This window comes from Nycticebus coucang, chromosome X (genome assembly GCF_027406575.1).
Source record: "Nycticebus coucang isolate mNycCou1 chromosome X, mNycCou1.pri, whole genome shotgun sequence".
NCBI classification, from domain to species: Eukaryota; Metazoa; Chordata; class Mammalia; order Primates; family Lorisidae; genus Nycticebus; species Nycticebus coucang.
In genome coordinates this window covers 136,224,239-136,249,630 of record NC_069804.1, presented here as the reverse complement: position 1 = coordinate 136,249,630, position 25,392 = coordinate 136,224,239, and the positions used below count along the sequence as shown (strand labels likewise).

General features: G+C 36.6%; 1 protein-coding gene across 1 annotated transcript in view; it reads left to right on the top strand.

The window, feature by feature from the left end:
- Positions 1-25,392, top strand: part of NRK (Nik related kinase) — a 135,337-nt gene that overhangs the window by 54,433 nt on the left and 55,512 nt on the right. Inside the window, exons 3-7 of the mRNA XM_053579736.1 lie at positions 6,176-6,232; positions 7,553-7,624; positions 14,494-14,619; positions 22,992-23,102; positions 24,653-24,743. Of these exons, the coding sequence (XP_053435711.1) occupies positions 6,176-6,232; positions 7,553-7,624; positions 14,494-14,619; positions 22,992-23,102; positions 24,653-24,743 (457 nt within the window). The remainder of the gene's footprint in view (positions 1-6,175; positions 6,233-7,552; positions 7,625-14,493; positions 14,620-22,991; positions 23,103-24,652; positions 24,744-25,392) is intronic.

Sequence of the window (25,392 nt, the reverse complement as noted above, 5' to 3'; positions counted from 1 at the left end):
CATACACTGGTTTCATAGACCATTTGACATATTTTCATCACACTGGTTAACATAGCCTTCTTGGCATTTTCTAATATTTCTAATATTTGTTCATCTTGGAGCCATTGAAGAACAATAGCACAGTAATGAACTATTTTTCCTTGAGTAAGCAGACTATATAGTTCTGCTTAACTGATTACCTAATTAATTATATTCTACATTGATACTCTACATTTACTAAGTTTCACACGTACCCTTGTAAGATGCACCGCAGGTGTAATCCCACCAATCACCCTCCCTCTGCTCATCCTCCCCTCTCCCTTCCCCTCCCTCTCCCCCTTCCCCATATTCTTAGGTTATAACTGGGTTATAGCTTTCACGTGAAAGCCATAAATTAGTTTCATAGTAGGGCTGAGTACATTGCATACTTTTTCTTCCATTCTTGAGATACTTTACTAAGAAGAATATGTTCCAGCTACCTGCTCACTCACCATTTCTCTCCTCTGTGTTCCAGGCACCTGTTCCCTTCATTATGGCTGAGGAACAACATCTCTTGGAATTCCTCAAATGCCAGCCCTTTTCTTCCTCCGCCTACTTGTTTTGTCAACACTTACCTGTTCATTACCATTGTTGCACTTACCTCATCTGATAATCCAGCTCATGCTCAAACGTTAATGGCATATTAATGTGTTCTTCTCTCTACTAATATTGGAATAATTAGGGAGTTTCATTGTATTAACAAAATGGAGGACAGGATGTCATGAATGATTTTTATACTTTTTAGTGGGTTGTAGGGTGCAGGGGACTTTTTAGAGTAGTTGACCTTCTGTTGCCTCCAAAATCATAATATATGAGCTTTACCTATTAACAACTAAACTTGATTAAGTGGAATGATTTTGATTACAAGACAAAGAGTAGCCTGAAGTGATGATGGTAAACTTCTTGATTCTGAATGTCACTAGGCTTGAGCCTAGCCATTGTTACCACATACCATTTTTTGTTCCTCAAATATGAGAGAGCCTGAGGACTTATACAAAAGATTTAAGCAGAAGTTTCTTTTCTTATGGTACGAATGAGAGGCAGGAGAATTTTCTTCTAGCTCTGGGATGCTTGAAAATTATTTTTTTAAAAAGGAAACCCTTTCATTTGTGATAACATGGATGAGCTTAGAGGACATTATGTTGAGTGAAATAAGGCATGTGAAAAGACAAATATCAGATGATCTCACTTACAAGTGGTATCTAAAAATTCAAACTCATAGAAGCAGATAGTATGGTGGTGACCAGAGGCTGGCAGTAGTGGGGTCCAGGGGATTGAGGATGTTGATCAGAGGACATAAAATTTGTGTCTTTTAAAGGAATTCAAGTTAAAGAGATCTATTGCACATCCTTGTGATTATAGTTAATAATGATAGATTGTATACTTAGAAATTACTAAGATAGTAGATATTAAGTGTTCTCACCACAAAAAAAATAAACATGTGAGGTGGCATAATATATTAATTAGCTCAAACTCTATTTTTTTTTTTTTTTGGCCAGGACTGGGTTTGAACCTGCCACCTCCATAATATGGGGCCAGCACCTTACTCCTTTGAGCCACAGGCGCCACCCAGCTCAAGCTCTATTTAAGAGAGCATTTTAATCTCATGTAACTAGTGGCTTCTGTATTACAGATATTACTGGTTGGGAAACAGAGCAAAGAATCCACATCTTTTATAGAATTTAAGGCTTTCCTTGTGATTTTTAAAAATATACTGTTCACTAAGGGCAATGGCTATTGTAGATTATTTAACACTCAATCTAGTATCTAAAACCAAACTCCTTTCTTAGCATTCTCTACGTGTGTTTAAAACAAATGGTATTTTAACTTAATTTGTCATAAACCTGCATTTTAACTGAAAAAAAGCCACATCCTAAAATCTGGGTTTATAGGTCCTAGTTCAGCATCTTGCTTGGGGAGACAATCTGTTTATGACAACGTGGCCTTCAGCTAAGATCGCAAAATAGATTCCATATAATCAGTAAACCACAAGATGGCACCATTGAACAATTAGCTTATCTCAAACCTAGATGATTCTAGATTTTCTAGATCACTCAAGCATAGTGTTACACCTGCAATGTCAATTGCTTTCTAATGAATAGAGTATGAAAGAGAAAAATAGTAACTTTCCAGCTGAGAAATCTGGCAGACAAACCAAGTGATTAAAATCAACATCAGTCATGGTATGAAGGGATAAAAAGAGCACTTCACATCTGTGGTATTTATTCTTCCCTTTAACCTATTATAACCTCAGTCTCATCATAAGAAAACATCAGCCAAAACCAAATTAAGGGACATTTTACAAAATGCTTGACTGGTACTCTTAAAAAGTGTCATAGTCATGAAAAACAGGAAACTCTGAGGGCCTGTCACAGATTAGAGGAGCCTAAGGAGACATGACTGCTAAATGGAATGAGGGATCCAGGTTTAGGTCCTGGATCTTAGTGAAAAATTGGAGAAGTCAGAATAAATTCTGTAATTTAGTTAAGAATATTATACTGATATTAATTTCTTACTTTTGATAATTGTACCATAGTCGCATAAGATATCAACATTTAAAAACTGGGTAAAAGATACACAGGAATTCTCTGTACTGTGAAACTGTTCCCTAAGTCCAAAGTTATTTCAGAGTATATATTTTTTGAGACAGCGTCTCACTTTGTCACCCTCAGTAGAGTGCTGTGACGTCATAGCTCACAGCAACCTCAAACTCTCGGGCTCAAGTGATTCTCTTGCCTCAGCCTCACAAGTAGCTGGGACTACAGGTGTGCTGCCACAACGCACAGCTTTTTTTTTTTTTAGAGATGAGAGTCTCACTCTTGCTCAGGCTGGTCTCGAACCTGTGAGCTCAGGCAATCCACCCACCTCAGCCTCTCAGAGTGCTAGGATTACAGGTGTGAACCACTGTCCCTAGCCCTCAGAATAAAATTTTTGAAAGATACAGGGGTAACTCTCTGAATGCTATCTTAGCAGCAACAAATTTCCATCATCTATTATCTGTATATACCGGCCTACTGTGGAAACTTGTATAATGGTTTGGCATGTTAACCCAGTACATGGTTCCAAGACCTGGGGTTTTATTCCTCTGTAGGCACAGTGAGCATATTTTTCAAACCCCACATTAGGATACATTGTCTGACAAAATAATTTTGTGAAATTTTCAAGTGCAAATCAATCACAGATAACGAGGGCAGAGCCAAGCCATTTCTTCCTGTTCTATGGTCATGGTTGGCACATTTTAATGACATGCAGTTATCTCACTAATGTGTGTCGTAAGTGTGATGGCTGCGGATTTCAGACTTTAAAAAATTTGTATTTTACTGATCATTAGTCAAATCAGATAAATGCATGGCTAATATCTTTGCTAATGTGCCAAATACTTTTTATTGCACAGAGTAGTAGCTTGGCCATAAATAACCTATTAGAATTGAAGAAGGAAACGTTCTCCTTTAAGGGGCATGTGAGAACCAATTTGCAACATGTTGTATTTGTGTATATGGATGTGGGAAAAATTTTACTAGAAAGTGTTTGTATGAATAATTAGGAAAAAAGTGCTTTCTAAGTTATGATAAGAGCTAAATAAATAAAAATATTAATATCTACTTTCTCTCAGGAATGTAAATAAATTTGAGGGGTTTCCAGGATGTTCAGTAATTTTTATAAACTTAAGGTGTTATCATAATCCTACAAAAAGAAACCATTGAAAACTGTTTTTTATCTGTCCAGGAAAAAGAATCTCACTTCATCCACACAGGATGCCCCAGTTTTAAAAAGTGATAGAAGATAACATAAGCCTTTGCATTTTTGAAAAAATTTAAAGTGATACTCAGGCTGAAGAGGTTGCAAAGGAAGTGACCATTCTGTGAGCAAAGAGAAGATTGTTCCTAGAACCCACAGCTGTTGTCTCCTGAATTCTTACAGTCTCTGTCTCATTTCCAATTCTCATATAATCCTGATTTTGCCTTTAGTATTTTTTCCCCAAGTATTTAGTTTAAATAGAGAAGGCTTGATCATGGGTTCCTACTTTTCCTTGATCAATCAATAACCTGTAACGTTCCCTTTCCTTTAATTAATTAATTAATTTTTGAGACAGAGTCTCACTCTGTTGCCCAGGGTAGAGTGCCGTGGCGTATAGCTCACAGCAACCTCAAACTCTTGGGCTCAAGGTGCCTATAGCTGGGACCTTACGCACCTGCCACAATGCCCGGGTACTTTTTCTGTTTTTAGTAGAGAAGAGGTCTCTCTCTCTGGCTCACGCTGGTCTGGAACTCTGAGCTCAAGCAATACACCCGCCTTGACCTCCCAGAGTGCTAGGATTACAAGCATGAGCCACCGTGCCCCTCCCCTCCTTTCTTTAAATATTCTTGTCTTTGGCGGTTGGCATGCTTCACCCTAAACTGCTCACCTGATTCTAGACTTTTTCTTATGCCTTGATCACTAGTGTCTGAACCCTATCCCAGCTCACCCCGTCCTCTTGCTTAGTTTTCTTCCTTCTAGTCTTGTATATTACTTTCTTAGGACTGTTGTAACAAATTGCTATTAACTGGATGGGTTAAATCAAATGAAATTTATTCCTTCACAATTCTGGAGACCAGAATTCTGAAACTGAGGCATCTGCAGGGCCATTTTCACTCTGAAGACTCTAGAGAGGAATGCCTCCTTGACTTTTCTCAGGTGCTGGCATTGCCAGCCATCCTTGATATCCTTTGGCTTGTAGTGGGATTACTATAATTTATCCTTGTCTTCCGCATGGCTGACTTGCCTTCGTGTGTGTGTCTCTACATTGAAATCCCCTTCTCCTTTCTCTTAGAAACACACTAGTCATTGACCCCAATCTAGTATGACTTCATCTTCATTTGATTACATCTGTAGAGACCTTGTTTCCAAATAAGGTCACATTCTGAGGTTCCAAATAAGGCCATGTTCTGAGGTTCCAGGTGAACCTGAATTTGGGGAAACACAAATTTTGGAGCCCCAAAATAAAATTCTGCTAGAGACCTATCAGATAAGGCATTCTGTTTAAGTTACTCATAGTAATACTGGATCAAAGTGTTTTCTAAACTACAGTTTGAAATAGGATTAAAAAGTGCCAGCCATAAAATAAGATCTACAATTAAAAACCTATTTATTCAGTTTTACAAAGTCTAAAAGTCTTTTAGGACATATTCCTTTCTTAGGTATTTTTGGTTCATATAATTCAGGGCATATTGAACAGATTAGAGGCTATTAAGTTAATTATAAATCACTCTTACTAGTAGCCATCCAGGAGAAACATATGTGTGTGAAGAAAGGTCCAGTGAAAAGATATGTCTGCATGGTACTACATAATCAGTTAGAAACATGTTCAGTAGAACACGTCCTTTTTCACCATCAGTTGAAAATTTTAGCTTTTCATTTGGATGCTTTGGTACCGTACAGACCCGGAGTGAAGACATTAAGTAAGCAATCACTTTAAATATCCACTACTTAATAAAACATAAAAAGCAAAACCACTCCATAAACTTTAGTTTAAAAAAATTTTTTTTAAATTAAAGAGACCTGGTCTTGCTGTGTCCTCCAGGCTAGAGTGCAGTGGTGTGATCATAGCTCACTGCAATATTCAACACCTAAGCTCAAATGATCTCCCCACCTCCTGAGTAGCTAGCATTATAGGTGTGCGCCACTACTCCTGGCATTTTTTTTTTTTTTTTAGAGAGACAAGTTCTTACTATGTTGCCCATCCATGTCTGGAACTCCTATTCTTAATTGATCCACTCACTTTAGCCTTCCAAAATGCTGGGATTACAGGCATGAGACAGCAGACCTGGCCTGCGTGAGTTTTTTTTTTTTTTTTTTCCTTCAGTTTTTTGGCCGGGGCTGGGTTTGAACCCGCCACATTCGGCATATGGGTGCGGCGCCCTACTCCTTTGAGCCACAGGCGCTGCCCTGCTGCTTGAATTTTTTGTCTGAAATGGTCGGTGGTTCTTTAAAATGTTAGTAATGTAATATTTCTATTTTCTATATAATACCTTATATTTCATCTGTATGTAACATTTTATATTTCATAACATGCAATGTGTTTGGCTTTATTTACTTTTAATATTTTCAACTTTGTTTGCTTCCTGAGAGCTGGATTATGTAGCTAACATTTGATGTTTATCACTGTCCTGTGTTTCAGGGACTTCATGAGAAGACTGGTGCATTTACAGCTGTTAAAGTAATGAATGCTCGTAAGGTAATATCATATCCTGCTTATATTCTCTTTTCTTAATGCACTAACTTCTTGGGATAAACAGCTCAGAAAATATTGTAATTATTTATAATTATTATTTTATATAGTAATTTGTATATTAATCTGGATTTATTTATCAGTGAATGTTTCTATCCATTAGTATATTATTCTTAATGATTTATTATATTTCCACATAAAAATGCTTCACTTACAGCAAAAGTTCCACATATTTTGGTATTCTATAACAAAGAGGAAGATACCTGTATTCCTCACTATTTCTAGTTGCTTATCTGTTTCCAGCGATAGCAAAGAAGAGATTTCCTCTAATATTGTGTTAATCCTGCTGTGTTCCATCATATTCTTTTCCTTTTCCAACAATTCCTTCTGAGAATTGAGGCCATTAGATTTTCAGTGACAGGTAGAAGGAAGAAACTTGTCAGAGAGGCACATTTTTCATGTATTTTCTGACAGATGAGCAAGAGAGACAGTTTAATTGGCACTGTTCCTGCTAACATTCATAAAGTTGTGTCATGGTTCATAACATATTGTCATAGAATTTGCTAGCACTGATTTCTGTCCTCTTTCTTTAACATGAGCGCTTCACTTTCTCAAGATAATATTAGCATGAACATAGCAAAGGTCAAAAAATTTTCACTTCACTATACCCTAAAGGAAGATGGATGTTTGAAAGACTATCCAGATTCACTGAACTGTTGTCAATGCCATAAACTGTTCTTACCCAACTTGTGTAGGAAGTGAATTGCTGAAACTATTTAAAGAGTTGTGTGCTTTTTATTTCGCCAGTGAATCTCAAATGTTGCAAACCAATGTGAGTTTCAAGGGATTTTGAGGTTTTGTGGATTTATTTTGCTCTGTAAAGTATGGCTTCCAAATAATCAACCTTGTCCTTGTTGAGTGAGACTTTCTAAAATACGTATTTCCTTGTTTTAACTTGGGAGACCTTGACCACATTTAGTCTTCATCTCATAAACTCTGACATTTATATGTATTTGAAAATCATGTTCACTCCATAGATGGTTAGTGTCAATAAGCTGGTTTTGTAAGGGAAGAAAAGGCACTTAACTAATATCAAAACGTAGTCTTCCCATTAATATGGTAATTAAATCTATTACCATGAATTGGGTGCCAAGTTTCTGTGTATATAATAAGAATCTGATTTTTTAAATTAAAATTAGTGAACATTGAGAAAGGAATATTATTTTAGTCTTCCATTTAGTGCTAAAGAAACATAAAATATTTAAGCATAAATCATTTTCAGAGTGTACTGGTAGGTATAATAACATTTCATTCTTGGTTTTGCAGACCCCTTTACCGGAAATAGGAAGGCGAGTGAGAGTGAATAAGTATCAAAAGTCTGTTGGATGGAGATACAGCGTGAGTATTAAAAGTCCTCATTAGCACCCAAGTAGTCTTTCTTTTAATTTTTATCTCTGAACACATTTCTTTGTATTGTGTCATTATCTCTAGAAGGCCACCACTAAATAAGTGTTCTCACCTAAAGTGATGATGTATGTTTTAGCATAGTCATATGGATGCAGTAGGATGGCATTTGAACACTAGCATCTATCAGAGAGCAGGGCCTCAAAGAAATGGCCCCTTGAACAGAAGAGTGTTGACTACAAGTGAGGAATTGAGTAAATCTATAGAACAGAGAGCCCTCTACCTGGGTGGCAACAAAAGACGAGATGGTGAGACCAAGATAAAATTTTACCTAAAATTGGCCTTGGCTAAGTACTTTTCACAACTTTTACAGGGTGTTTTATTTTATTTTATTTTATTTTTTTTTTGTAGAGACAGAGTCTCACTGTACCGCCCTCGGGTAGAGTGCCGTGGCCTCACACGGCTCACAGCAACCTCTTAACTCTTGGGCTTACGCGATTCTCTTGCCTCAGCCTCCCGAGCAGCTGGGACTACAGGCGCCCACCACAACGCCCGGCTATTTTTTGGTTGCAGTTTGGCCGGGGCTGGGTTTGAACCCGACACCCTCGGCATATGGGGCTGGCGCCCTACTCACTGAGCCACAGGCGCCGCCCTTTACAGGGTGTTTTGAGGTGAATGGCTTTCCCCCCATTATGGTTTCAACACACGTTAGCATTGTATCTGAGCCAAATGAAGACTGACCTCTCGTTAATTGTAAGAACAATAGCAGACAGAAAACTGATAGACTACCCAGCCTAAAAGTCCTTAGACAGCTGGCTCCGTACTTGAACGCGTGGAAGAATGTGAAGATGGTTTTTTTCGACTGCCCTACAAAGCAGTCTCTCTGATGCCAACAGTTCACTAACTCTAAAATAAGACAAACAAAGAGAATTCCTGTTTCTTAGTAGATATTGGTGATTTATAAAGGCAGATGTTGGGCCTAAAAGCAGATCCCCTGCTCTTATCAATATATTTCACTGACATACTTTTCCTTATTTCCTCCCCTGCAGTCAACTATATAGAATTCGAACATTTTCAACCTCTTATGCTGTATTAAATGCATTCTTAGGCACAGTACAGTAAAAATAACCCTTTCCATTAACACAATTAGAAAGATATTGCTAAACAGCATCATGGTTCATGAGAGTAGGCTCCTGGTGTGTTTATAATGTATCTCAGGAGGCAAAGCACATCCAAAGGAAATACCCACAAAAGATGGTGTCATGATTTGGTAGCTCAAGTAGCGACAAAAGGTAAGGTATGAGAAATATAATTTTTTGGTCAATTCTGATTTCATCAAACATTTATATTCATAAAACTCCTTTGAAGATCTTCCCCAAACCCTCTCCAATTTTCTTTCTATAAAGGAAAGGATTTTGATTTGAGAATTGGGTGAAATTACAAAGGAAGTTCTGGCATCCTTGAGCTGCCTCTTCTTGACAAAAAGCAGGGTATTCAGGCCAGTCTGGGATCAGCTGGCCCTGCGCCAGGAAATGCTGTAGCATCATATTACTGGGAGATGTGTGAGAGTTTTAAATTACCCACTTGGCCTGATGGATATAATGTGCTTATGTGTTTCTCAAAAGCTCAGCTTCCTGTTAATTGAGAGTGGCAAACACACTAATGCTTTCCAAACATATCTGATCTTTGTTTATTTGTTTTGGGGGAGTTTACATTTATGTGGGAAACCCGCTCTTAGAAGTTTTTTTCTAGTCAGAAACTTTGAATTCTCTGATTATGTGTTTTAAGAAAGAAAAATAACTGCTAGCTAATCATCCAGTTAGCATCTCTAAATCATCTGGAATCCTTTGGGAGAAAAAGTATGTGACTTGCACACATATCTCTTAAATGCCAGGGTGTTGTGGAAATAGCAATAATGTGGAAGTCCAGAAACATGAGTTCAAATCCCAAGTCTACCACTAAATAGCCTAAAAGTACTTGGGAAAGTGGTCTCACCTCCCTAATCCTCAGGTTACTCATAGGCAGAGTGACATAACAATTTCAACTACAGAGTTGCCTAGAGACCAACCGCTCTCCTACCTCTTTGGCAGTTCTGTAACCCAGAAAGAAAAGAACATCAAACTTCCAAAGAGGAAAAACGACCCCTCCTTTTCCTCCTTTTTAACTTGTTATTTCTATTCTTTCCTTAGATAATCCTGTCATCTCATCCCTATTTATTGTGCTATTTATGGGTTCATATTCCTCTCAGCGGAACCTTGGCCTTACTTTATTTTATTTTTATTTTCAAACTAAGCATTTATTCTTTTATTTCTTTTTATTAAATCATAGCTGTATACATTAATGCATTTATGGGGTACAATGTGCTGGTTTTATTTACAAATTGGAATGCTTACATCAAACTGGTTAACATAGCCTTCACCTCACTTTCTTAACTATTGTGTTAAAACATTTATAGTCTACACTTAATAGATTTCATATGACTTCCATTGAAAGATATAACACAACTACAGCCCGAGATGAAGTGGGGGAGAGAAGGGGAGTTGAGTGGAGTGGGGAGGATGGGTGGATGGAGGGTAATCCGTGGGACCACACCTATGGTGCATTTTTCAAGGGTACATGTCAAATCTATTAAGCATTTATTCTTTTAAAGTTACTAAACAGGATAACAAGGTATCAAGTTTCAACTTAAACTTTAAAGTCAGAACCATCAAGTTACTTAAGTTTCTTGAATGATTTAAGCATATTCTCTAGTCTTTGTGTTTATTTATTTCGCTCTCTTTCTCTTTTACTCTCACTCTCTCTAGCCTTCACTCTTTCCATATATATATATATATGTATATATATACGTATACAGTAGAACCTCTATAAGTTGACCACCCAAGGGACTATAAGAAACTGGTCAACATATGGAAGTGGTCAATTTAAGGAACTAGGCCTTCTGTACTGACACACACATATGATGCTTGTCTGGTCTATAAAAATTAGGTCAGTTTAAAGAAGGTGGTTGGTGTAGGGATGGGGTCAACTATAGAGCTTCCACTGCATATGTTTTTTTCCCCCATTTTTCCTTTATTAAATCATATCTGTGTACATTAACGCATTTATGGGGTACAGTGTACTGATTTGATATGCATTGTGAATGCTTACATTGAACTGATTAACATAATCATCACCTCACTTATTTGTTGTAGTAAGACATTTCTACACTATTCTCAATAGTTTTGAAATGTACCATTGCATTATGCACTTTAGGTGAGGTCCCACCAAATACCCTCCCTCCTCCTAGCTTCCCCTCTCCCCTCCCCTCTCTCTTCTCTTCCCTCCTTCTTTCTAGACTATAGTTATGTTTTACCATTCATATGAATGTGTAAGAACCTTGGTATTTTAACAGAAACTGAGAGTGCCTATGTATATACAGGCTTGCCAGTCCCTGTGGTTTACTTCTGTGTGATTCCAGATATTGTCGCCATTTCAAAGGAGAGCTACATGGGGGGAATCAGAAAGTTTAAGGGTTTTATGTGATAAAAATGGAAGCCACAAGATCAACTTTTACCATTCTAGAAAACAGGTTAAGGGAATTTGATGGAAACTTATTAACCAATCTTCGTTGGGAGGTTGGGATGAGACTGGGGCAGCAATTCTCATGCTACAAGTTTATTATTTTATTCTTTCATGCTTTTATTACACAATAAATAGAAAGAGGGAACCTGGCATTGAGGTTTTCAACGGACAAATCAGGCTCCATCCCTTTTCCCTCATAAGACAAATAGGTTTCTAGGGATTTATTTTTCAGTGGTTGAATGTTCATAAGTAAATCCACTGGAAAATCTTAGGGAAATACTAAAGAATGTTCTGCAGCTGCCAGCCATTTCTCTGAGATTTCAAGCTTTTTTTTTTTTTTTTACAAGATATGTTATAAATATCAAAGATCAAAGATTTTAGGGAACAAAAGGTAATTTACAAGCAAAAACCAAATCAACTTGAAGACACTACAGAGTATAATGCGTTGTCTTCTATTTACTTCGTAAGTATTTTTAAAGTCTATCCACAATATAGCTAAATACGAAACATAGCAGCCCATGTTTTCTGTGGTGTCTTGGAGAATAAGCTAGGAGGAAGGTGATAACTGAGTAGATATATTTGGTTACCTAGTCATCTTAGCTAAGAGCCTTATTTTCCTATATCCCCAGGTCATTAAGTCTGGGGTAGTTGTGGGAAATGATGGAGAGAACTAAAATATGATAGGCAGTTAACCCCTTAATTGATTTTCATGTCAATTAGCCCTTTCCTAATTCATTGTCCCAAAGAAATGAAAGGTATCCTTTCTCACTGAATTTCAGAGCAGAAAATTTTTGTATTTTTAATTCATAAGTCTTCCTTTCTTTACATTCTACAGATATATTTTACTTTGGACAATAAGAATATTTCTCAAAAGTTTTTATAAATTGAACTTTTATAAATTCTATAGGAGACTTTTTAAATTTAAAATAAAATAAAATTTAGAGGTAGTAGGAATTCAAAGGAGCTCAGTGGAAAAACCACTTGTCAAGTGCAGAATCACTTCCTTGGTCATCGCACATCACCTTTAACTTCATTATGCACTATTTTATATTCATCCTTGGTTATATCATTCATGTATATTGTTTTTATTTCCCTGTGTGTAAGTTCCTATAACTGTAACACTGAAATGCACAAATCGATGGGTGTGTTCATTGAAAATTCCCAACAATTCAAGTTATATTTTTATAAGTTAATATTTTAAGATGTTTTTTCCCTAGTGACTTGGGTATATGTATACCAATGCATGTTTTTTTTCAAATTACCAAGAAGAAGAGAGATTTTTCTAGATTGGCTAAGAAATAAGAGTTACAGAAATATAATCAAAATCACTTGGTTGCCAAGGTATGCACAAACATAGCTGAAGCTTAGGGAAAGAGAATTGTGTCCCATTTCACACCACTAAAATGGATGTTCTGGGAATGAAGGTGGGTGATGTTTGTATTAGGGTAAAAAGTGGCTGGCACTCCAAGTAATTCAAATAAGAGGTCAGGTAAGGAAGATACATTATGAAAATACCTTCCATTTATAGCATTTTTCTACCAAAGGATATCAAAGAACTTTGTGTATATTATCCCATTTAATCCTGCTAATGTTTTCTGCAGATAGGTAATGGCTACTATCTTCCATCATTTTTTTAAGTAAATTGAATCTTATGAAGATTAAGTGAATTTTCTTACTGTGAGATATCAGTGCTAAAACCTAGGTATCTTAATGCACAGGATGGGTGCTCTTTTCTGACTAACACCCCACTATTTTCTGCTAGAGCTATCTCTTAAAATTATATATTGCATGTCAGTGATACTATCTAATCAGATGGCTTCCATTATCACTACATAGATAATCCTTAAAAACAATACCTTTAGACATGACTTTTCCCCTGAGCACCAGACTCAGATCTCCATTCTGAGCAATCATATGCAGCCATAAAAAGATGTGCTTTATATATTGTTTATATTTGTTTACTAATATAGAAAGATGTGCTTTATATATTGATTAAAACATGAAACTTGCAGAAAAGTGAGAAGAAAATGACCTTGTTTAGATTTTTTTATGTCATCTCTCTCTCTTTTTCTTGCTCTTTGTGTTTATATAGCTGTTGATCATATCTTTATCCATTTATCACTGTCACTTCTGTAGCTAGTCCATCAGCATATATAAATGTCTAAAAGCATAAAGAGTAAACTGTTAATAACATTGATTCAGGAACATGTTCAGTGAGAGTAGATCACTTACATATTTTATGTCATATCTATTTTTTATGTGAATGTGCCCCTGTTGTGATTAGGAAAATAAATGATTGTAAACATATTTTTAAAACAGATCAACATTGCTGACTGGTTAGAGTTGGGGTGTGTGTGGCAAAATAATAGCTAAAGGATTTGGGATTTCATTTTAAGTGATTAAAAATGTTCTAAAATTGATTGTGGTGATGATTGTCCAACTCTGTAAATATACTAAAAACTACTGTATGTTATACTTCAAATGGGTAAATTGTATGGTATATGAAATATACCTCAATAAAACTGGTACAAAAACACCATGGAATATTATGCAGCCTTAAAGAAAGATGGAGACTTTACCTCTTTCATGTTTACAGGGATGGAGCTGGAACATATTCTTCTTAGCAAAGTATCTCAAGAATGGAAGAAAAAGTATCCAATGTACTCAGCCCTACTATGAAACTAATGAAAGCTATATGAAAGCTATAACCCAATTATAACCTAACAATATGGGGAAAGGGACAAGGGAGGGGAGGGGAGGGGGAAGTATGGGTGGAGGGAGGGTAATTGGTGGGACCTCACCTACGTGCATCTTAGAAGGGTACAGGTGAAACTTACTAATGCAGAATATAAATGTCTGAACACAATACCTAAGAAAATGCCACGAAGGCTATGTTAACCAGTTCGATGAAAGTATTTCAAATTGTATATAAAACCAGTGCATGGTGCCCCATTAATGTACACAGCTATGATTTAATTAAAAAAAAAAACTGGTACGAAACAAAACGAAAAAGTAATGACTCCATCCAGTAAAAACTTTACACAATAGCCAGGGCTGCTTATTCAGGACCACACTTTGACAACCACTGAATTAAAAGATCTTCACTTTACCCTTTTGTCACCCAAATTACCAGTTAATGATCTTCATTCATTGATAATTTCAGTTGAGATTATATTGTAAATTGCTGTGGGGTGTAATGAGTTGTCATAGAATTCTCCTTCTTTCATCGACTATAGTTTAGGGACACACTGTCATTAAATAACACAGCTTAGGAGCTTTGCTGTGTGTTTTTCCTTACACAGGATGAAGAAGAAGATCTTAGGACTGAACTCAACCTCCTGAGGAAGTACTCTTTCCACAAAAACATCGTGTCCTTCTATGGAGCATTCTTCAAGTTGAGTCCCCCTGGCCAGAGGCACCAACTTTGGGTATGTTTCTACTTACCTTGATCTGATCCTATGAGAATTAGTCTTACCCAAGGACATATGTTTTCATGAGCTGAGATGTCACTTTTGTGCACCTATAGGAAAACTTAAGCCCTCAGCTGCTCAAGATAGTATGGCAGCATGCACTAGGAGAGACCCTTTATGAAAAAAAAAAGTACTCTGATTTCTGAAAAAGGGAGTGATAAAATAGGCAAAAATAATTTAAGTGACTTATGGGTGTGATGGGAGAGAACTCAAATGAACACTAGAAACCTGGAAATACCTAATATAAATATTTTCAAATATAGATTTGTTGCATTTAATTTTATGTAATTACCACTATTGGTGGTACAGCAACTACCTGATGGAATGGTAAATAATGACTGGGTAAGGATTAATTCTAATTAGCACTTGACATGAACATATGAGTGCATTTTAAATGTTCCAAAAAGATATGCACTTATATATATAAACATAACTCTTAGAAACTCTTTTCTAAACGGTTAATTGACTTACCCTTTTCTTAGGCATCATACTGGGAGGATCACAAATTCCAGCTAAATGAGACATAAATTTTAGAAGCTAACTGGGACTGATGCTACCTCAGCTACAATTACCAGAATTTTTGCTGCCCTCCACTGTAAGACAATAGTTAAATCACAAAGAAATGAGCTTTGGTCAAGGATGTCTTTATTAAAAAAGGAATATTTAGAACGGTGCCTGTTACAGGGGTATTTGTGAAACTTGGTAAATGTAGAATGTAAATGTTTTGGCACAGTAACTGAGATAACGCCGGAAAGGCTATGTTAACCACTGTGATAAAAATGTGTCAAATGGTTTATGAAGTGAGTGTATGATGCCCCATAATCATATCATTGTATACAGTTATGATTTAATAAAAAAAAAAAGAAAAAAAAGAACATAAGCTGGGGTCACTATACACTTAATTTCTATGCTTTCTACATTTCAATTTTCAGTTAATAATAGAGTTTTTCCCAAAATAGTGACTGAAAATTTCAGGATCTTCCAGTGTCGGTGACAGATTCTGTTACATTATATACAAAGGACTTGAGGAAGTAGGAGAGTGAACATTATAAAAAGGTTTCCAAAAAGGAGCTGAATTGAAAGAGTGGTTTTCAAACTTCAGTGTCCATTGGAGTCTCCTGGAGAGCCAGATAAAACGCAGATTACTGGGCACTACTCAATGAGTTTCTGATTCAGTAGGTCTGGGATGTGAGTCTAAGAATTTGTACTTTCTAGTAAGTTTATAGGTGATGCTTCTGCTGCTGGGCTGAACACCATACTGTGGAGAACCACTGGATTTAGAGATGTTCAACTTAACTCTGCTCCATCCCAAATAACTGTTTAACTTCCATCCTCCATTCTCTTAGAATTCCATTTGAGATTTTATTAAATATTGCCGTACAACTTAGTTACTATTTGTTTGGCATAACACCATTTGTCTTTTGCATGCCTTTTCACTTACAAATATGTTTCTCTTTTAATAGTATGGTAAATTGTGAGAAATGTTGCAGTCTTCATATTGGATATATATTAATAGTGCTCAGTTCATTCAGTCATTCAATATATATTAGTTGAAACCCATCTATTTGCCAGGCATTCTGCTAGATGCTGGGGCTACAATGGTGAGCTGAACAGACATGCATCTGGTCCATTAGAGCTTACAGTCTATTTAGAAAGATCAGTATCATTCAGATAATTACAAAAATGAATGTATAGTTGGTCATAAGGGAAATAATGTGGCTGTACTTCCTTGAGGAAGTAAAAGCTTAAACTGGGATCTGAAGGATGAATAAGCCCTTAATGCGTAAGTTATTTGATGGCGATAAGGGTTTCTACGGGACCATTCACACTGTCTTGCTCATGTAAGTCAGAAAAACAAATATGAAGTAAATAAATAGCTAAATAATTGCCACTTGTAAAGTGTATGCCCAGTACATACACTTTATAAATGGTAATTATTTAGCTATTTATTTACTGGGAAAAATGATTGAGAACACCTCACATTCCTTTTATAGGTGAGTTCTTTTGACTCACATACCATTAGCAAGATCTTTCAGGGTTATCGTAATTGAATGGCTTTAATTCAGGTGTGTCATGGTTCAAAATAAGTCCCTTTTCTTTCATTATTGCAGTGTATATGTTGTGCCCATTCCATATAGTCAATGATTATGGCTCTTCATGAAAATGAACTCTTTTGTAGTTATTTATTTATTTATTATTGTTAAATCATAGCTGTGTACATTTGTTCAATCAAGGGGTACAATGTGCTGGTTGCATATACAATCTGAAATATTCTCATCAAACTGTTCAACGTAGCCTTCATGGCATTTTCTTAGTTATTGTATGTAGACATTTGTATTCTGCCTTCAGTAGGTTTCACCTGTACCCATTCTATGATGCACCGTAGGTGTGGCCCCACCCATTACCCTCCCTCCACCCTAACCTCCCCCCTCCCTTCCCCTCCCTTGGCCCTTTCCCCATATTCTTGTGCTATAGTTGGGTTACAGCCTTCATATGAAAGCTATAAATAAGCTTCATAGTAGGGCTGAGTACATTGGATACTTTTTCTTCCATTCTTGAGATACTTTGCTAAGAAGAATATCTTCCGGCTCCATCCATGTAAGCATGAAAGAGGTAAAGTCTCCATCTTTCTTTAAGGCTGCATAATATTCCATGGTATACATGTACCACAATTTGCTAGTCCATTCGTGGGTCGGTGGGCACTTGGGCTTCTTCCATGACTTAGCAATTATGAATTGGGCTGCAGTAAACATTCTGGTACAGATGTCTTTGTTATATTGTGATTTTTGGTCTTCTGGGTATATATCTAGTAAAGGAATTAGAGGTATATTTTTAGATCTCTAAGTATCTCTAAACATCCTTCCAAAAGGAATGTATTAGTGTGCATTCCCACCAGCAGTGTAGAAGTGTGCCCTTTTATCCACATCCACACCAACATCTCTGGTTTTGGGATTTTGTTATGTGGGCTACTCTTACTGGGGTTAGGTGATATCTCAAAGTAGTTTTGATTTGCATTTCTCTGATGATTAAGGATGATGAGCTTTTTTCCATGTGTTTGTAGATCGTGCATCTGTCTTCTTTAGAGAAGTTTCTCTTCAAGTCCCTTGCCCACCCTGAGATGGGGTCACTTGTTCTTTTCTTGCTAATATGTTTGAGTTCTCTGTGGATTCTGGTTATTAAACCTTTATCGGAGGTATAATCTGCAAATATTTTCTCCCATTCTGAGGGCTGTCTGCTTGCTTTACTCACTATGTTCTTGGCTGTGCAGAGCTTTTTAGTTTGATCAGGTCCCAGTAATGTATTTTTGATACTGCTTCAATTGCCTGGGGAGTCCTCCTCATAAAATATTCACCCAGGCTGATTCCTTCAAGAGTTTTCCCTGCACTTTCTTCAAGTATTTTTATAGTTTCATGTCTTAAGTTTAAATCTTTTATCCAGTGAGAGTCCATCTTAGTTAATGGTGAAAGGTGTGGGTCCTGTTTCAGTCTTTTACAGATTGCCATCCAGTTCACCCAGCACCATTTGTTAAATAGGGAATGTTTTCCCCACTGAATGTTTTTAATAGGCTTGTCAAAGATCAAATAATGGTAAGTAGCTGGATTCATCTCTTGGTTCTCTATTCTGTTCCAGACTTCTACTTCTCTGCTTTTGTGCCAGTACCATGCTTTTTTGATCACTATTGATTTATAGTACAGTCTCAGGTCTGGTAGCGTGATTCCTCCTGCTTTGTTTTTATTTCTGAGTAATGTTTTGGCTATTCGAGGTTTTTTCTGATTCCATATAAAATGAAGTATAATTATTTCAACATCTTTAAAATATGACAATGGAGCTTTAATAGGAATTGCATTAAAATTATATTTTGCTTTGGGTAGTATAGACATTTTAACAATGTTGATTCCTCTCAGCCATGAGCATGGTATGTTTTTCCATTTGTTAACATCTTCAGCTATTTCTTTTCTTAAAGTTTCATAGTTCTCTTTGTAGAGATCTTTCATGTCCTTTGTTAGATAAACTCCCAAATATTTCATCTTCTTTGGCACTACTGTGAAAGGAACAGAGTCCTTGACTGTTTTTTAGGTTTGGCTATTGCTGGTATATATAAAGGCTACAGATATATGGGTGTTGATTTTGTAGCCTGAGACATTGCTGTATTCCTTGATCAGTTCTAAAAGTTTTGTAGTAGAATCCCTAGTGTTTTCCAGGTATATGATCATGTCATCTGCAAAGAGTGAAAGTTTGACCTCTTCTTACCCTATGTGGTACCCTTGATCGCCTTTTCTTCCCTAATTGCAATGGCTAAAATTTCCATTACAATGTTAAAGAGCAATGGAGACAATAGGCAACCTTGTCTGGTTCTGATCTAAGTGGAAATGATTTCAATTTAACTCCATTCAATACAATATTGGCTGTGTGTTTGCTGTAGATGGCCTCTATTGGCTTAAGAATTGTCCCTTCTATACCAATTTTCTTAAGTGTTCCGATCATGAAGGGATGCTGGATATTATCAAAAGCTTTTTCTGCATCAATTGAGAGAATCATATGGCCTTTATTTTTTAGTTTGTTTATGTGCTGAATTACATTTCTAGAGTTATGTATATTGAACCAGCCTTGAGAGCCTGGGATAAATCCAACTTGGGCATGGTGTATAATTTTTTTGATGTGTTGTTGGATTCTGTTTGTTAGGATCTTACTGAGTATTTTTGAATCAGTATTCATTAGTGATATTGGTCTATAATTTTCTTTTCTTGTTGGGTCTTTCCCTGGTTTAGGGATCAAGGTGATGTTTGCTTCGTAGAATGTATTGGGTAGTATTCCTTCTGTTTCTATATTTTAGAAGAGGTTTAGTAATATAGGTACTATTTCTTCTTTAAAGGTTTGGTAGAATTCTGTCATAAAGCCATCTGGTCTTGGGCTTTTCTTTTTATGGATATTTTGTATAGTTGATGCTATTTCAGAACTTGATATAGGCCTGTTCAACATTTCCACTTCATTCTGGCTAAGTCTTGGTAGGTGGTATACATCCAAGTATTGGTCGATTTCTTTCAGATTTTCATATTTCTGAGAGTAAAGTTTCTTGTAATATTCGTTAAGGATTTTTTGAATTTCTGAGGGGTCTGTTGTTATTTCATCTTAACCATTTCTGATTGATGAAATTAGAGATTTTACTTTTTTTTTCCTGGTTAGGTTGGCCAAAGGTTTATCTATTTTATTGACCTTTTCAAAAAACCAACTTTTGAATTTATTGATCTGTTGTATAATTCTTTTGTTTTCAATTTCACTTAATTCTGCTCTGATTTTGGTTATTACTTTTCTTCTGTTGGGTTTGGGGTTGGAATGTTCTTCCTTCTCCAGTTGCTTGAGTTGTCCCATTAAGTTATTAAATTCCTCTCTTTCCATTTTCTTGAGGAAGGCTTGCAGTGCTATAAATTTCCCTCTTAGGACTGCTTTTGCAGTATCCCAGAGGTTCTGATAATTCGTGTCTTCATTGTTGTTTTGTTCCAAAAATTTGGTGATTTCTTCTTCATCTCATCTATAACCCATCTATCCTTCAGCATGAGGTTATTTAGCTTCCATGTTTTTGTATCGGTATGCATATTCCTGTTGTTATTGAGTTCAACTTTTATTCCAGATGGTCTGAGAAGATGCAAGAAATAATTTCTGTTTTTTTTAATTTGCTGAGGTTAGATTTGTGGCCCAGGATGTGGTCGATTTTGGAGTGTGTTCCATGGGCTGATGAGAAGAATGTGTATTCAGTTTTGTTGGGATGAAATGTTCTGTAGATGTCTGTTAAGTCCAGATGTTGACTGGTTAAGTTTAAATCTAAGATTTCTTTGCTTAGCCTCTTATTGGAGAATCTATCCAGCACTGCTAAAGGGGTGTTAAAATCTCCAACTACTACGGAACTGGAGGAAATCAAGTTATTCATGTCTGTTAGAGTTTCTATTATAAATTGAGGTGCACTCTGGTTGCGTGCATAAATATTAATAATTGAAATCTCATATTGAGTATTACCTGTAAGAAATATGAAGTGTCCTTCCTTATCCTTACTTATTTTGGTTAGTTTAAAGCCTATTGCATCTGCGAATAGGATTGCAATGCCTGCTTTTTTCTGCTTTCCGTTTGCCTGGAGTATAGATGACCATCCCTTCACCTTGACTCTATATTTGTCTTTTAATGTGATGTGAGATTCTTGTATGCAGCAGATATCTGGGTTGAGTTTTTGTATGCAGTCAGCCAACCTGTGCCTCTTTAGAGGACAATTTAAACCATTCACATTAATTGAGATATTGATAAGCCTTTTGAGAGTCTGGTGGACATTTTTAATCCTTTTGTGACTGTGGAAGTTGGAATTTGATCAAAATTTTCTGGGTGGGTTTACTTTTGTGGTGGAGGATTACGCTGGTCTTTATGGAGGATAGGTCTGAGAATATCCTGGAGAGCTGGTTTAGTTGTGGCAAATTTCTTCAACATGTGAATGTCATTAAAGTATTTAATTTCTCCATCATAAATGAAACTCAGTTTAGCTGGGTACAGGATCCTGGGTTGAAAGTTATTTTGCTTTAGGAGATTAAAAGTTGATGACCATCCTCTTGTAGCTTGAAAGGTTTCAGCAGAGAGGTCTGCAGTTATTCTAATATTCTTCTCCTTGTAGGTGATTTTTTTTGTTTCGTCTGGCTGCTTTCAGAATTTTCTCCTTCATATTAACTTTAGTGAAATTGATTATGATGTGTCTGGGGGATGTCTTATTCGGGTTGAGTGGTGCTGGAATTCTGAAACTGTCAGCTATCTGAAATTCAGAATCTCTTGGCATGTCTGGAAAGTTCTCTTTCATAATCTCATGGAGAAGAGACTCTGTGCTTTGTGAAGCCACTTCATTGCTTTCAGGGATCCCGGTGTCTGGGCAGGCGCAGCTCTTACGGTGGTCTGGGAGGGTGCCAATCATGGGTCCCTGGCGCAGCTCTTCCAGAGGTCTGAGAGTGTCCTGGCGCAGCTCTTACTGGGGTCTGGGAGGGTGCCAATTGCGAGTCACAGCACAGCTCTTACGGATTCCGGGAGGGTGCCGATTGCAGGTCGCGGGTCAGCTCTTCCAGAGGTGGGAGCGTGCCGATCACGGGTTTCAGCACAGCAATTCCTGAGGTCTGGGAGGGTGCCTATAGGAGGTCGTAGCGCAGCTCTTCCCTCTTTTGTAGTTTATCTGGATTGTAGTTTTATTTGGTTGCCTTTTCTCTTCTTTCTGGTGAAAGTATACTCAAGAGAAAACATGCAGTAATATCAGTGGAGAATGACTGTAAATTAGGGGAGTAGTTTTCAAAAAAGAAAATGTTAATATTCCAAAAGGAAACAGGTACACTTTCTGAGTAGTTATGATTTGGGGCTTATCCCTTTGCTTCCCTTCTTACATGGTGATAACATGCCTAGGAGTTTGTTTTTTTTTTTTAAGTTTTCTTCTTTTGATAAAGTGGTTTTGATGTGGGCAGTAATACATAAACCTGCACTTAAAGAAAAGCTTGCTAAGATGATTATAATAGTTATATTCACCTTATATTGGTCTGTCCTCTAGTCAGGTACTGTTATTTGAAAGGAAATTTACTAGTTCAGCACTCAATACATGGGTGTCAAAAATAAACTCCTAGGAAACTGAGTTTATTAACACAATAAAATATGAATGAAATATTGTCAAAGATATTAGCTTCAAAGTAGGCTTTCTTTAGCCGTAACCCAATTTGGAAGAAATTATCACACAGGCATGAAATTCACAAATTCTCCCTTGGAATTGTAGTTTGCCAGTTTCTTGAGGGAAAATAATCTGGAAATTGAAAATAAAAACAAAACAACAAAAACCGAACCTGGTCTCAATGTGGAAATGTAGTGTCTTTTGAGACCCTCCATATCCTCCTTCTCCACCCCCCAAAAAATTGTTCCCTCAACTATACTTTCCTTTCTACTTCAGTCATCCCTCAGGCTTATTTCTTGCACAAGCTTCTTTCTAAGGGAATGTGTTCACCCTGTTTTCCACAAAATGAATGTTATTCCTTCTAAGCATATCCAAACACTACCTATTCTTCAAGGCTTAGCTCAAATCCCACTTCCTAGTTAAATATTCCCAGTGTGGTACCTGGCTTCTCTCCCACTACAAATCTTTGGGTTTTATCCAACTCTTTCTAATTCCACTAGCTTTTGGAGTCTTCCACCAGATGATTGAACTAGTCTTTGCAGTGTCTTAATCTCTAAACATTACATCTAAATACACAGCCATATGGACTAGAACTCTCCAGATATCTTCAGAGAATTATTTTCTAAGTATTGACACTTTACTGGCTGCCCTGCAGATGGTCATGGAGTTATGTGCAGCAGGCTCAGTCACTGATGTAGTGAGGATGACCAGAAATCAGAGTTTGAAAGAAGATTGGATTGCTTATATCTGCCGAGAAATCCTTCAGGTAAGTCTTAATATGGTCATTCTTCCCTGATCTTGAAAAACCTTGTACAGTATACATTATACCTGCTCATATCTGATGGCTTAGGAATTCTAAAGATAACCTCTGTATCAGGATACCTAAAAAGGCCAAAAAGCTTTGGAGAAAGATTTTCAAGTGATGTCCTTAAACTTTAAGGTAGACCACAAGCTGGGGAACCAAGTCCTTCTAAGTTATGGCCTTCCGTGGCTCTGTCAGATTCAGACTACTGTGTTCAATGGATCATGGAAATGACCACTTCTGTTATTTATTATGTTATTATGATTTTTAGAGTCCTTTAAAACAATCACACAGCCCTATCCTCATAGGTTAGGATGAAGGTGAATCAGGAGCAGTCAGTGTTCGATAGAAAGGCACTAAACCATCTGCAGACTTTTACAGACATCCTCTCAGAATATTGCCCCATTTTTAAATTGTCTATTTCCTATGCCCCATTGGATGAGAGCAATAATTTTATTGATATACAAAACTAAATATTTTTTTGTGTGTGGCTTAACTGCTTATTAACAGAAAGATATTTACGGAACTGAATAGCACCATTCATACAAAGTTAGACTGTCCTTCCTCCCATTTTGGTTGGATGCATTGTGATAATACAGTAAATGGTCAAGAGTGAAAATTCTGCCTTAAGTTGCAAGTCCTGGCTCACCATGTGTTAGTTGTGTGACCTCAATCCAGTTACTTAAATTTTTAAAGTTTTACTTTTCTCATCTATGAAATGGGGTGACATTAACATCTTCCTTAAAGGGATGCTGAGAGGAATTTGTAATTTATTCCATATAAAGCACTCAGCACAGTGCCTGGCAAAGAATAGGGCTCAATAAATTTTAGGTGTTTTTATTGTTACTTCAATTGTAAATCCCCAGTTAGTGTCTGGAGCACTAACGTTGCATACCATGTCGTGGTTTAGCCAGGTCACAGGTTAGTTTTAGTGGTGAATGAGCTGTAGCCAATGTGGCAAGCCAACACAAATCGCAAATGCTTTAAAATGAATTTCCATATCCCTCCAAATTCTCAGCCTACAAGGCTGATTAGAAAATATTTTGGACTAAACAAATGGTTGGATGAAGAATAGAGCAAAACTATGGCTGAACTATGTTATTTAAGATCTCCAGGTCTTATGGTTAGTTGGAAATACGGAGGCTAGAAAGGAAGATAAAGTGACCCAATGTATACAAATATTACATTTTGGTGCTCTTTTTCTTTCTTTCATGGGTGTCCTGATTTATTTTCTTTCTCTTAGAGCCAAAAGTCATATTTCTGGGAAATGGTTATAGTAATTCCAGCCTAAAGAAAGAATTTCATCTGAAAAATCAAATCTAGGCCATTCCTCTTACCAAAGTCTTTCCAAAAATCCTAAGAATGGTACCAGAAAAGAGGAAAAATAAACATATATTGATGTGGCTTTTTATATGTGTGTGTGTGTATATAAAATATGTGTATATATATGACATATATATGTATATATATGATATATCTATATCTATATATATCATATGTATATGTATTTACAGGGCTTAGCTCACCTTCATGCACACCGAGTAATTCACCGAGACATCAAAGGTCAGAATGTGCTGCTGACTCACAATGCCGAAGTAAAACTGGGTAAGTTTATTTTTATAGTAATTTTAGGTGAGAGCCAAAACATCCTAATGTAGAAAACTCCTTTAAGATAACTGTGCTTTTTATTATGTCCCTGCCAATAAACTCTATTATTTGATCTAGATCGTCCCTGTCTGTAAAACCAGTCAACATTTGAAAATTAGTTTGGGAGTGGGGGGAAGGGGCAAAAGAAAAATGATGCACCTAACTGCTTCTTTGAAATCATGTAGACTTAACCAACTTGCTAGTGGGGAGTTTCTTTTTAGTTGTTACTTTACCTTCTATTAGAAATAGCTATTATATTTATCTCAACAATCGAATTTTTACCATGGGCAAGATTTGGTGCCATAGTCAGGGATTTAAAAAAAGAGAAGAAAATTCTTTCACATCATAGAGCCGTATTTTCCCAAGAATGTCAAAGAACATTTCAAGTGTATGAGCATGAATTGCTTCTTTGTTTTTTTTCAAATATTTAAAAAAATGATATCAATCAAAAATAATGCTCAATAATATCCAAATAAAGTTAAGAATAAGAAATTAAAACACCAGAAAGTCCCTGGCTGTCTATTCCAGGGTTCAAAGTGGAATAATTTATCTGAAAATAACAGCACATATTGTCTCTCAAGCACACAGGGAACACCGAACATTTAAA